Source organism: Phocoena sinus, chromosome 11, assembly GCF_008692025.1.
Source record: "Phocoena sinus isolate mPhoSin1 chromosome 11, mPhoSin1.pri, whole genome shotgun sequence".
Taxonomy (NCBI): domain Eukaryota; kingdom Metazoa; phylum Chordata; class Mammalia; order Artiodactyla; family Phocoenidae; genus Phocoena; species Phocoena sinus.
The window spans coordinates 21,360,449-21,373,849 of record NC_045773.1 but is presented as its reverse complement, the minus strand read 5'-3'; the positions used below and the strand labels follow the sequence as shown (position 1 = coordinate 21,373,849).

General features: G+C 43.1%; 1 protein-coding gene across 1 annotated transcript in view; it reads right to left on the bottom strand.

The window, feature by feature from the left end:
* Nucleotides 1-13,058, bottom strand: part of EOGT (EGF domain specific O-linked N-acetylglucosamine transferase) — a 34,999-nt gene extending 21,941 nt beyond the window's left edge. Inside the window, 8 exon segments of the mRNA XM_032649026.1 lie at nt 562-668; nt 4,837-4,941; nt 5,300-5,394; nt 7,432-7,540; nt 8,144-8,244; nt 9,648-9,871; nt 11,755-11,810; nt 12,841-13,058. Of these exon segments, the coding sequence (XP_032504917.1) occupies nt 562-668; nt 4,837-4,941; nt 5,300-5,394; nt 7,432-7,540; nt 8,144-8,244; nt 9,648-9,857 (727 nt within the window). The 5' untranslated portion in view covers nt 9,858-9,871; nt 11,755-11,810; nt 12,841-13,058.
* Nucleotides 13,059-13,401: the final 343 nt, after the last annotated feature.

The following is a 13,401-nucleotide window of genomic DNA, read 5'->3' as shown; positions in this document are numbered from 1 at the left end:
CCATGGTCGCTGAGCCTGCGCATCCGGAGCCTGTGCTCCGCAACGGGAGAGGCCACAACAGTGAGATGCCCGCATACCGCAAAAAAAAAAAAAAGAATATATGGCAGAGCTAACTTCCAAAAGAATTTTAAGTTAACTTTAGTCATGGAGATGATACCAGAAAGTTTGCCAGAAGAGGTCATGGGCCTTCCTTTCCCACCTGCACTATATACATGGCTTTTAATTTTTAAAGAGTTCTACTGAAGCACCAGCTAAATCGAGCGATTAAAGAAACCACATGAGGTAAATGTAGTTACAAAAGGGGTACCCAGTCTTTCTCCTCTCATCTTTTGATTTTGATTGAGTCATTTGATATCAATGTGAAAGTTTCTTCTAGCATGCCAAAAATATAAAACAGTGGGAAGTTCAAATTAGTTCACTTCTTCACAAGAAGAAAGCAAAAAGCAAATCTATTGTTTAATGTCACATTGCTTGCCCCCAAATTATAGGAATATATATATCAAAAAAAGGAACAAAACCACATTAACCAATAAATACATAACAGACAAATTAACTTCTCACCTGCATCTAATTTCATGAAGTAGGTTGGTTTCTCAATAACAATGTCACACTTAGCATCTTCTACTGGTCTGAAGTTGAGCTGCGTATAGCTTTGTAGCTCAGCAAACCTGGAATTAAGAATCAAGAGATACTTTCAAAGGGATCCTCCTGGACTTCCTACTGAAACCTTGTAACTTAGGATCTTTTCATTAAGCAGATTTTATTTCTAGAAAACACTCTTATAAAGACATGTGGAATTCTCAAGCTTACTAACATTTATGCAACTTGATATCAATCTTAATGTTGAGACTAAAAGCAAAAACGATTTTAAATTTCAGCCTAATGTGCAAGACCAACCGGGAACTTTGCTGACAAAGAAAACATTTACACCTAGAGTTGACCAAAAAACTCTACCAGTAAAGTGGGAAGATTTAAAAAGGTTTCTTGCGGTCTGACGAGGCTCAGAAGTAACACTGACCCAGAGAACTTTCTTGGATTCTGAGAAACATGGCATTCCTAGAATTACCAAGTGCCTAGGAAAAACAGCAGACTGCTGTGCTTCCCAGAGGAAAGGAAAGTCTGTTTCTCGGAAAACAACTTTGGAAGCCACTTGGTACAATTTTCTTTCATACAAAAGAAGACAATCACAAGTTAACCTAAAGATTGCTGTAACTCTTCCATCTTTGAGACCATGTCTGAGGTAAGACCAATATCAAATAGAGCCTTTTAAAACACACATAATGCTGAAATATTTATTGTAGTGGCTTCAAAATCAGGTCCACAAATTCTGTGATACTTCTTCCTTCAGGAGGTAGAGATGAATATCCTCCCCTGGCGGGTGAGTTGGACTTAGTGATTCACTTCTTTTTTTTTTTTTTAATTTATTTATTTTTGGCTGCACTGGGTCTTTGTTGCTGCTGCTCACGGGCTTTCTCTAGTTGTGGCGAGTGGGGGCTACTCTCTGTTGCGGTGCACAGACTTCTCATGTGGCGGCTCCTCTTGTTGCAGAGCACAGGCTCTAGGCGCGCGGGCTTCAGTAGTCGTGGCTCGTAGGCTCAGTAGTTGTGGCTCGCGAACTCTAGAGCGCAGGCTCAGTAGTTGCGGCGCACGGGCTTAGTTGCTCCGCGGCATGTGGCATCTTCCCAGACCAGGGCTTGAACCCATGTCCCCTGTATTGGCAGGTGGATTCTTAACCACTGCGCCATCAGGGCAGCCCTAGTGATTCACTTCTAATGAGCAGAATATGGCAGAAGTGATGGTGGTCACTTCCTAGATTAGGATATACAAAGATCGAGGCCTCCATCTTGGGACATGCTTGTGCTCTCTCTCTCTCTCTCTCTCTCTCTCTCTCTCTCTCTCTTTTTCCCTCTCGCTCTCTCTCTTTCTCAGACAACATGCTCTTGGGGAAGCTGGCTGCCATGCTGTCAGTAGCCCTACGGAGAGGTGCATATGGTAAAGAAATGACACCTCTGGCCAACAGCCAGACAAGAAAACCCACAGATGACATGCGAGCTTAGGAAGCAGATTCTGCAGGCCCAGCGGAGCCTAGAGAGGGCCACAGCCCTGGTCAAGAGCTTGACTGCAGCCTCCTCGGAGACCCTGGCCACAGCCACCCGGCTAAGCTGCCTCCAAATCCTGGCTATCAGAAACTTCGTGAGATAATAAATGTTTATCGTTTTAAGCTGCTAAACGTCTGAGTAATTTATTACACAGCAATAACGAATACAAATACACCCTAGGGAGCTATCATGATATCAAAAGGTAGCGGGAAGCAAATATCAAACATTTATTTTGGATCTCAGATATCAAAGTGTGCTAGGAATCAAAACACCCATGAGAAAACAGGAACTCCTACTGCAAAAGTCTGTTAAGTCAAGTAAGATCCTGCTTTGCAGAGGGTATAATGATCGACTGTTATCCTGAATGGCTTACTTAGCATGAATGTTTTTGTTTTGTTTTTTGCAGTACGCAGGCCTCTCACTGTTGTGGCCTCTCCCGTTGCGGACGCACAGGCTCAGCAGCCATGGCTCACGGGCCCAGCCGCTCCGCGGCATGTGGGATCTTCCCGGACCGGGGCACGAACCCGTGTCCCCTGCATCGGCAGGCGGACTCCCAACCACTGCGCCACCAGGGAAGTCCTAGCATGAATGTTTGACCTCAAAAATGAACTCTCTTTGACATAAATCATAGCAATATTTTTTTTGATCTGTTTCCTAAAGCAAAGGAAATAAAAGCAAAAATAAACAAATAGGACCTAAGTAAACTTTTTTTTTTTTTTTTGGCCACTCCAAGTGGTGCGGCATGTGGGAACTTAGTTCCCTGACCAGGAATCAAACCCGTATCCCCTGCAGTGGAAGCATGGAGTCTTAACCACTGGGCTACCAGGGAAGTCCCAGGACCTAAGTAAACTTAAAAGTAGTTGTAAGCAAAGGAAACAGTTGACGAAATGAAAAGACAACCTACAGAATGGGAGACTATATTTGCAAATGATATGACAGATAAGAGGTTAATATCCAAAATATGTAAAGAGCTCATACAATTCAACATCAAAAAAACAAACAACTCCATTAAAAGATGGGCAAAAGAACTGAGTAGACATTTTTCCAAAGAAGACATGCAGAGAGCCAACAGGCACATGAAAAGATGCTCAACATCGCTAATCATTAGGGAAATGCAAATCAAAACCACACCTGTCAGAATAGCTATCACCAAAAAAACACAAATAACAAATGTTGGCAAGGATCTGGAGCAAAGGGAACCCTCATACACCATTGCCGGGAACGTAAACTGGTGCAGCAGTTACCAATGGGGAGAGGGAATTGCGGAGGGGCAAGACAGGGGTAGGGGATTAAGAGGTCCATACAATTAGGTATAAAATAAATAAGCTACAAGGATATATTGTACAACAGAGGGAATACAGCCTAAGAGGTTCAAACAATTAGGTATAAAATAAATAAGCTACAAGGATATATTGTACAACAGAGGGAATACAGCCAATATTTTATAGTACCTATGAATGGAGCATAACCTTTAAAAACTGTGAATCCCTATGTTACATACCTGAAACTTACATAATATTGTACATCAACAATACCTCAATAAAAAGAAAAAAATGAACATTATATGAGTGTCCTGTGTGACGGTAAAGGAGAGCATGACAATTTCTAGGATGACAGAACAGTTCTGTAGCATGATTGTAATAGTGGTTACATGTACCTAAGCATATGATACAAATTTTATAGAGCTATACATCCCCCTAAAAAATAAAGAATGCATGTAAGCATTGATGAAATCCAAATGTGTTTAGTTAATAATATTGTACCAATGTCAATTTCCTGGTTTGCATCATTGTGCTATGGTTATGTAAGATGTTATCATTAGAGGAAGCTGTGGTAAGGGTACAATGGAAACTCCTTGTACTATTTTTAAACTTCTTGTTTTTGTTTTTTGCGGTGCACGGGCCTCTCACTGTTGTGGCCTCTCCCGTTGCGGAGCACAGGCTCCGGACGCGCAGGCTCAGCGGCCATGGCTCACGGGCCCAGCCACTCCGCGGCATGTGGGATCCTCCCGGACTGGGGCACAAACCCGTGTCCCCTGCATCGGCAGGCGGACTCTCAACCACTGCGCCACCAGGGAAGCCCCTTTTTAAACTTCTTGTACCATCTTTAAACTATTTTTAAATGTCTACAAATCTCAAGTTATCTTAAAATAAAAAGCTTTTAAAGTACCCTAATTCTTTAATATCTAAAGATGGTAAATTTCTTGATAGAACTAGTTAAGTATTCAAAATGTTTTAAATCAAAATGTGTTCTCCAATCAAAAAGCTTCTCAAAGGTGCTTAAAGTCAGGGTAGTGTTTAACTTTGGAAAGGAGGATGGAGGTTGTGTCTGGAAGGGAACCTGGGTGGATGATGGTCTATTTTTGACCCAGGCAAGAGTTACTCAAGTAGGTTCACTTTTTCATAATCCAAACTGTACATTTCTCTATATGCTTGGTATGTACTTCAGTAAATGTATGTTTTTTAAAAATGTTTCCCAAAACACATGCAGAAATTATGAGTTAAAAAAATTCAGTTTTGAACTTTTTTCTTTCATTAGCAAATAGTAAGTACTATATCATACTTCCGAATATTTTATAAATATATATTTAATTCGGATACAACTGATGATTCACTCTGGAGCCACCACTCCCCAGAAGCTCAGGCCAAATTATCTACAAATAGAGTAATAGAGTAACATTTTCCATTTGAGAAGACAAATATTTCAGAAACATATTTTCCAAAAAAAAAAATCTTACCAAGACTGCAAAGGGCTTTTGCGCTGGCCTTGAGACATCAACGTACGAATGTCAAGTTTACAGTGTCCTCCAATTTCCCCGCTCTGGAAAAAATCTTCCTTAAATCTGGTGTACAACAAAAAATTAAGTTAAGTTTGGAAAATTTTTTCATGACTCTGACACGTGGGTTGTAACTAAAGTGGTTTGCCAATTTCCAAAATCAGTTTTTCATTAGAAGTTAACTCTTTATAATAGAATATTTCAAACATACACAAAAGTAGCAAAATGGTATAAGGAATCTAATGTACCCATCACCCAGTTTCATAATGATCAACTCATTATGACCAATGTGGGTCATTCATCCCCTCCCCCATTCCCCAACCTCATCACCATATTATTAGGAAGCAAATCCAAGGCTTGCAAATCCTGAAACTGCAAATATTTCAGGATTTCCCTTAGATTTTAACATCTCCCACTGAAGTACCTGTCGTGGTTTCTCTTGATGTTTCTTAAATCAAGGTAGAGATTGGTCGCTCTGCAGTACTGAAGGTAACGGGAACACACTAGACTTGAGTCATTCTGAAATAAGGTTGAGAAATAAGAAAAAAATAACTGCGATTATTAACAATTCCAGGACAGACCGGACTTGTCTGACATCATGCTGACAGCATGTTGCCTTCAGGTTCCAACCACACGATGTGATGAAAAGTGCTTCCCGAAGACCACTTGTTTTCCCCGGCAGACACTGGCCAAGCATACTTTTACCAATTTGCACACTTTTAGGTTACTACGACGCACGCTTAAATGTTCTATCACCTTCAAACTTTAGAGAGTCAGCAGCTGTATTTGTGGTTCATTTCACCCTCCTGGAAAAAAAATAATGCACTCAGAACCCTCACTAACCCCACAGCTATGTGAAAAAGCATTTTCCAAAGACCAGCCAAAGGAAACAAGGAAGAATGCACCCGTCAGAGTCATTAAAATGCAAGGCAGGAAAGGCAGTTTGCCAATTTGAATTAGAGGTACTTTCTGCAAACCTTAAAACCTGTGAGAGTCTCTGTCTCCACGGCAGCGTGAGAGCCATGTTTTCTAACTCACTGAGGTAAAGGAGTTTTTGTTTGTTTTTGGTTTTTTTTTACTAATTTTTATTTTGGGCTGCATTGGGTCTTCGTTGCTGCGCAGGCTCTCTCTCGTTGCGGTGAGCAGGGGCTACTCTTCATTGCAGTGCGCAGGCTTCTCATTGAGGTGGCCTCTTCCATTGCGGAGCACGGGCTCTAGGTGCACGGACTTCAGTAGTTGTGGCTCGCGGGCTCTACAGCGCAGGCTCCGTAGTTGTGGTGCACGGGCTTAGTTGCTCCGTGGCATGTGGGATCTTCCCGGACCAGGGTTTGAACCCGTGTCCCCTGCATTGGCAGGCGGATTCTTAACCACTGTGCCACCAGGGAAGTCCCTGAATGGTGTTTTGGAATCTCGAGTTGGTAAGGGGTCATACCCATAGCACAAAACCTAACAAGGCAGATCTTGGTGAGGAAAGCATTCTGCACACCACCTTGGAAGAGGTGTGCGAGGTGGAGATGGGGCCCTTCCCTGCCCTTTCCACATGAACAGCTAAACTCCAAACAAAGTGTAAAACGTCGTCTGTTAAAGACACCCCTCAGCAGTGCAGGTTAATGCCTTGCCTCCATCTTCTGGTTCAGCCACCTTGCTAGAATCGCTTGAAGTTCTTTCACGTGACACCCTCCAAAAGCACTATACAGCATCTATTCAGTTTTGAAAGCAGTTGGAAGCCATGTCCTCCTTTCAAACACATCAGATAGTTTGAGGCAATTAAAATATTTCTGGGTTTAGAATTATTCCCCCCAACATATACTAAAGAAGATAGGTTGATAAATTACATCTTTATAAATGCCCTTGCAAGTAGTTGGGGACACGTGATACACCCTCACCATGCTGTGTTTATTAGCACTTTGCAGCTTGCAAAACGCTTTTCTGTATGTTTGCTGGCTTGATTCTCACAAACAGTATAGCAGATACGCAGGGCAGGTATTACCGATGCCACTGGACCAGAGAGGGAGGGATTCCTTTCATAGTGCCATCTATCTTGTTTTTATATTATGATCTAACCACTATGAGTGTAGGGGATTAAGAGATACAAATTATTACGTATAAAATAAGCTATAAGGATACCTTGTACAACACAGGGAATATAGCCAATATTTTATAATAACTAAAAATGGAATATAACTTTTAAAAGTGTGACTGTGTGGGCTTCCCTGGTGGCGCAGTGGTTGAGAGTCCGCCTGCCGATGCAGGGGACACGGGTTCGTGCCCCGGTCCGGGAGGATCCCACATGCCGCGGAGCGGCTGGGCCCGTGAGCCATGGCCGCTGAGCCTGCGCGTCCGGAGCCTGTGCTTCGCAACGGGAGAGGCCACGACAGTGAGAGGCCCGCGTACCGCAAAAAAAAAAAAAAAAGTGTGAATGTGAATCACTATATTGTATATCTGTAACTTATATAATATTGTACATCAAGTATGCTCCAATTAACAAATGAATAAATACATACTACGGGTGTTTCTGAATAAACACACTCGTTTATGAAGGGGTTAAACACCCACCATTCCCTTCGGCTGGCAGAGCACATGGAGTTCCTCCAGCCGCTCTCCAGAATACCCAAAGTCAGCTTGCTTCCAGAATATTTCCTGGGCTGATTCAAGAGTGTCCGTCCTGTTAGAAAACAAAAAATTCTGTGATATTCATCTTTTTACTTTTCCTGGACCTTAAATTTTCTTTCTAAGTGTTAAATTGCTAGAAGTCAGTCATTATTTTTTTTAAGTAAACTATCATAATTTAAAAATCTATCCCTCACCACATGATGTAAGCAAAATAAGTTATTTATAGACTTACTCCCTTATAATAAAAATACAAAATGGAAAGGTATGAAGTTAGGATCATCTGGAACTGAAGACAATGAACTGTTAATTACTGTATTTTCTTTACCCCGTGAACCTTGCGTGTGTTGGAAATACTGATTATACTTAACTCTCTTCTCCAGAACCAAGAGAAACCATCCATTTATCTTCTTAGCATATGCTGGGGGAAAATATTTTCTGTGATCCATACTGTTTTCTCTCTCTGGCAGAGGAAATGAGAGCTATTCCTGTCCCAGTGGGAGACAGTCAAGTTGAACTCATGACTGTGTAAGCAAATTAATATCTAAAGGAATTACTATCTAATACCAAGAGTCTAGCTGGGGATTGGAGCCTCAGCATACACTGCAGAGAAAGTAGACAAAGTACAGGGGAAGAGGTATTCCATCCGGAAACTTACCATCCCATATCCACGTAGGTGCAAACAGGGTAACTAAACCTGAACTCTGGTCTGCAGGACTTCTCATAACCCCAGCAGTACTTTAAATTTTCTAAGTGTTTCTGGAACATAAGAGGTATATGTTTAGACTTGTCTACCTTCTTCTGACATTTAGAGAGGACTCAGATTTTTTTCCATGAAGAAAACAAATTTTTATATAACTTTCACCTTCATGTTTTATAATACTTATTCATGTAATAGAAATATGTAAATTCTAAAAAAAGCAGTCTCAAGTTTCTTAACAACAATTATCCTTAATCACCAACCCCTCCCCCACCAGGCCTGTCCTCCCACCAAAAATCTGGGTTTTAGCTAGACTACCACAGATCATTTGAACTGCCATTTTTTAAACTTAATTAATTTTTAAATGAAATATAGTTGATTTACAGTGTTGTATTAATTACCGCCATACAGCAAAGTGATTCAATTATACATATATATATATATATATATATATATATACCCACAACCTTTTTTTTATTTATTATTTTCCATCATGATTTACCATAGGATACTGAATATGGTTCTCTGCTCTACAGTAAGACCTTATGTATCCATTCTATATATAAAAGCTTACATCTGCTGACCGCAACCTCCCACTCCATCCCTCCCCTAACCTCCTCCCCTGAACTGGAGTTTCTTGAAGTAGCTTAATGAAATCAGTGAGGAAACTGATCCTAAAATCAGTCCCTAGAGAGTCACAAAAATTGGAATTTCTTTCACCAGAAGAATCACAACTAAACCGAAGGGATCAGCAGCTTTACTCATCAATCAAGATCAGCAGAGATCCCGGAAGATGTCACAGCTCTGCAGCCCTTGCGGGATACAGCAGCTGCTGCCGGCCAGGAAGCTTAGGATGCTGTTCTGCGAGGCCCCAGGAGCAGTCCTGATCTGATTCCCAGCCCTGCCTCTCCGCATGCTTCCTGTGCCAGCACCATGGGAAAGGAAATGGCTCACAATGCCCTGCTTTGATCTCTGAGGCCTCTGAGATGTCTGAACGGGCTCCAATCTGAAACCTTTCCAACAACTAAAACAGAAGGAAGGCTGCAGTAATAGTCTTCATTATTTGGAGACAGAGGTGGAGGTGTTATTACCAAAATGAAGTGCTGAGAGATCCTCTGAAGTGCAGATTAAGGAGAGGTGTGAAATTCTCCAGTTACTTTTAACTAGATATTCTTTTCTGCATCAAATCTAATTCACTTCATTTACAGAGTATACAAATAGTATAGGCTGCCTATATATTTCACTAGTGATTTAGATTTAAAATCTCACCTTTGTGAGTGGGACATAATTCTTAGCAAAGTTGAGTCACTAAGAAGCATTAGATGAAATACAGACACTGATTGACCCACAGTTACAACCAAGAGACTGAAGTCTACTTTCAGGTTCAAGTTACAACGAGGAACTAGTGAACCAGCCTAAATTGCTTCCTTTTAAAAATATACAAGGAGAGAATAGTATTTACCTTATAAGGACAATGCGAGTCTTTCTTACAGACCATGGCAATATGCCTATTATTGTGCAAAAAGAAGGGAATATGCTCTTCCGGCAGGCGGAGGCTGGCATAGTTGAACAGAGGGGCACCCAGAATGCCATCAGCCTGGGGAGGAACCTCGTCTTGGCCACTCAGGGGAACTTCATGAAGCAATGCTCCAAAGACAAGCAGCATGAACATAGCAACCTCCAAACCTAAAGGTCGAATTGACAACATCCTCATTAAGACATACCCTTTCAAAGCCAAAGGCTCAAGGGCTAAGCACAGTTACAGTGAACTTCGCTATTTCACTGAATAATGTTCCTTTAGTCTACAAATATTGATTGTGCACTTGTCATTTGCCAGGCACCGTGTTGGGAGCTAGGTATACAGAGGTGAACAAAGCAGGAAGGACCCCTGCTCTCACGGAGCTTACAAGCTAGTGGAGTAGACATAAACAATCAAATAAATAACGGCAGATGATGACAAAGGCTGTGAATCAAATAAACCGAGGGCTGGCAAACTTTTCCTGGAAAGGGCCAGGTAGTAAATATTTTTGGCTTTGCAGGCCAGGCAGTGTTTGAGACAACTCCTCAACAGGGCCTTTATCAGGAAAGCAGCCATAGCTACGCTAGAGGAAAGGGGGCTGTGTTCTAATAAAACTTTATTTACAAAGATGGGAGGAAGACCTTGATAGGACCCTGTCTGAGTAAGTAAGGTAACGTGATACACAACCCAGTACGCTGGTTAAGCATATAGACTTTGAAGCTAGGCCACTGAGGTTTGAGTGTGGCTGCAGCCTAAACTGTTTGACCTTGAGCAAGTTATTTAATCTTTCTGTGTCTCAGCATTTCCATCTGTAAAATGGAAATCAGAATAACCCTTCCCCACAGGGCTGTTGTGAGTTAAATATTGGTAACGTGTCTAGATGTGCCTGGCATGTTAAATGCTACGTTAAGTGTTTATTAAATAAATGTTTAAAGCTACATGGGATGGGGTGGGGTTGCTAAGTAACGTTTGAGCTCAGACCTGCCAGATGAGCAGTGAAAACATGCCAGGAAGAGAGAAGAAAGGAAGTACAATGGTTCCAAGCAAGTGTGTACCTGCTGAATAAAAACTAACAATCCCTGCAGTATGTGAGAATATGCTACTTTTCTAAGTACCAGGATGCAGCAAGGAACGTACAGTTGAAAACTAAACTCCTCAGCGCTCGTGGAGCTTACATTCTAGGGGGTATAATAGCATCTATGGGGACTTCCCTGGTGGTCCAGTGGCTAAGACTCTGTGCTGCCAATGCAGGGGGCCCAGGTTCGATCCCTGGTCACGGAACTAGATCTCACATGCTGCGACTAAGACCCAGCACAGCCCAATAAATAAATAAATAAATAAATATTAAAAAAAATAATAATAACATCTACGTTATTAACAACTAAGACTAAAACTAAGAAAACTCCAGGAGTGAGTTTTCTTAGTCTGCCTCAGGGCTGTGCCCTTAAACTCTCCCTGCCCCGCCTTAGTATTGTGAAAAGAGATGATGGTCACGGCCCTTACTGCATTTCTAACTCACCCTAGAAGGATTAAATCTCTTAGAGCAGATTTCACTTATATTTCACAGATAATAATCGTGCCATTTTGGGTTCACTTTAGTGGTTTCTTTGCTCTATTTTTTTTTAAGTGGTCTTCCCACCAGATGATAGAGCCCTGGTACACATGAGCAGCTCCCCAGCAGGGTCTGCTGTCACTGGAGCACACTGGAAAACCCAGCGTTCAAAATCAGTCTTCACTGACTATGGGCGATGAAGATGGAGCCTTTAGTAATAGACTGCTATGTTCAATCAGGCCTCAAGTCCCAAGGCCAAGTAATCATAACTAAACAGTTGGGACACCAAGAAGAAATCCCTTTCCCCTCTGGAGTGGGAAATACAGTGGCTCTTTTAGGCAACCCTAAAAGGAGTATATTGTTATTTGTTATAAAGCTCACCTGAATTAATATCTTTAGTTGGGACTTTTATCCAACCGTGAGCTGAAAGCAATTTCACAAAAGTTAAAAATACATATTAATAGCAACAGTGACTCTAATTATAATGAAAATATTTACCTCTTTAATCCTGAGAACCACCAAGAAGCTGTTATGATGTTTCAGATATCTAAAATCTGTCAGAAATGAAACATATTACCTTAAAAGGATGTTAAAATAGACTTTCACATCCAGATGATATTTTGAATTAAAGAAAATATTAAGAGAGAAGATAATTTAACAAGATATACCTGTAAGCAGAGGGACTGGCATGTGGTGAGACACGCCTTAAGCAGAAGGCCTGGCTCAGGTGCCCTTTCCTGGCCTTAACAAATACATACTGCTAAAAGCAAGGTTGCAGGTCATAACCCTCAAGACAGCAACTTAACAGAACAGATTCTAACAGCGAGCAGGAAGGAGATGACCCACTTTCTACAGGCACCAACTGGTACAGGCCAACAGGACACTCAGCAGATAAAACATTCCTCGGAGAAAACAATCTGCCTGGTTCGCACCAAAGTAATCCGACTCACCGAATCAAACTGCTCCCTAGGCTCTACTACAAATCTGAGCTTTCAGATTCAACAGGCAGAATGGCCAATCCTTTGCTCATCCCTCCATGAAATAGGTCACTGCTATGACCAAGTCTTGACCTTTGGTTATCCAAATCCATTGTCCTGGACTGAGCTCTAGCCATAACTAAATCCACTGATCCACGAAGGAGTAACACTTAGGTCAAGGGGAAAATCTAAAGACTCAGATCAGAAACCTGGCTTTTGCAAAGAGCATGCACCCACTTGCATAAACTAGGAGGGGCTGCTAGTGCTTGAAAGCACAACCTCGGGGCCTGGCAGAGCCCTTCTGGTGTTGAGTTCTCTTGCAAGAGCCCCTGAGGGATGGGAGGGCGCACTTCCCCAGCAGATAGAAGCTTTAGCAGCTGAGCTACTTTTTCCTTCAGCACAAAACAGCTGTTTCCACAGGCCTAAGAAGGAGAAAGGAAAAAGGGAGAAGCCTGAAAGATGATGAGACATGAAAGCCCGAGGCTGATAGGGAACACAACGGGTGAGAGGGGGTGATGTTCTGTGACAGAGCTTGCAAAAGTTTAAAGAAGGCAGTGGACGGGTGAAAAGTTAAACGCATCTGAGACCCACAAGGACTCCTCCTAACTGGTCGCCCCGACAAATGCTAGAAGTTTTCCACGGCAGGAAGTTAGAAAGGGCCTGAGATGCCCAGGTGAGGTCCACCAGCTGTCTGCTAGAACGTCAGTGAAACCAGGGTGGGGGGGGGGGGGGGTCAGCGGCAAGCGCCCTTCGGCGGCCTCGATGCTGCGCAGGAATTGGGGCGCAGAGATCCCCGGGGACCGCCCAACACCCAACACCCAACACCGCACTCCCCACCCCCGGTCCCTGGCGCGCCTGGGAGGGGCCTGGAGAGCGGCTCCGCCCCGGCCTGGGAAACCCGGTCAAGGGGGAGCCGGCCGGGGAGCCGGCATTCTTCCCCGCGTCCGGAGGGCCCCCGGGGTCCCGTGCGCCGCTACAGGCGCCATGAAGAGACCGAGCGCTCAGAGTCGGGAGGGTCAGGATCGCCTTCCCCACGTCCGCCTCTTCGGCCCGTGGGCGATGGGAAGGCGCAGGCGGACCCGTGGAGAGGCGCCAGCCCTCCGGGAAGCCGCGCCGGGAGCGGGCAGAAGCGCCCACCGCGCGACCGGCCCCAAGAGCAGCTCAGACT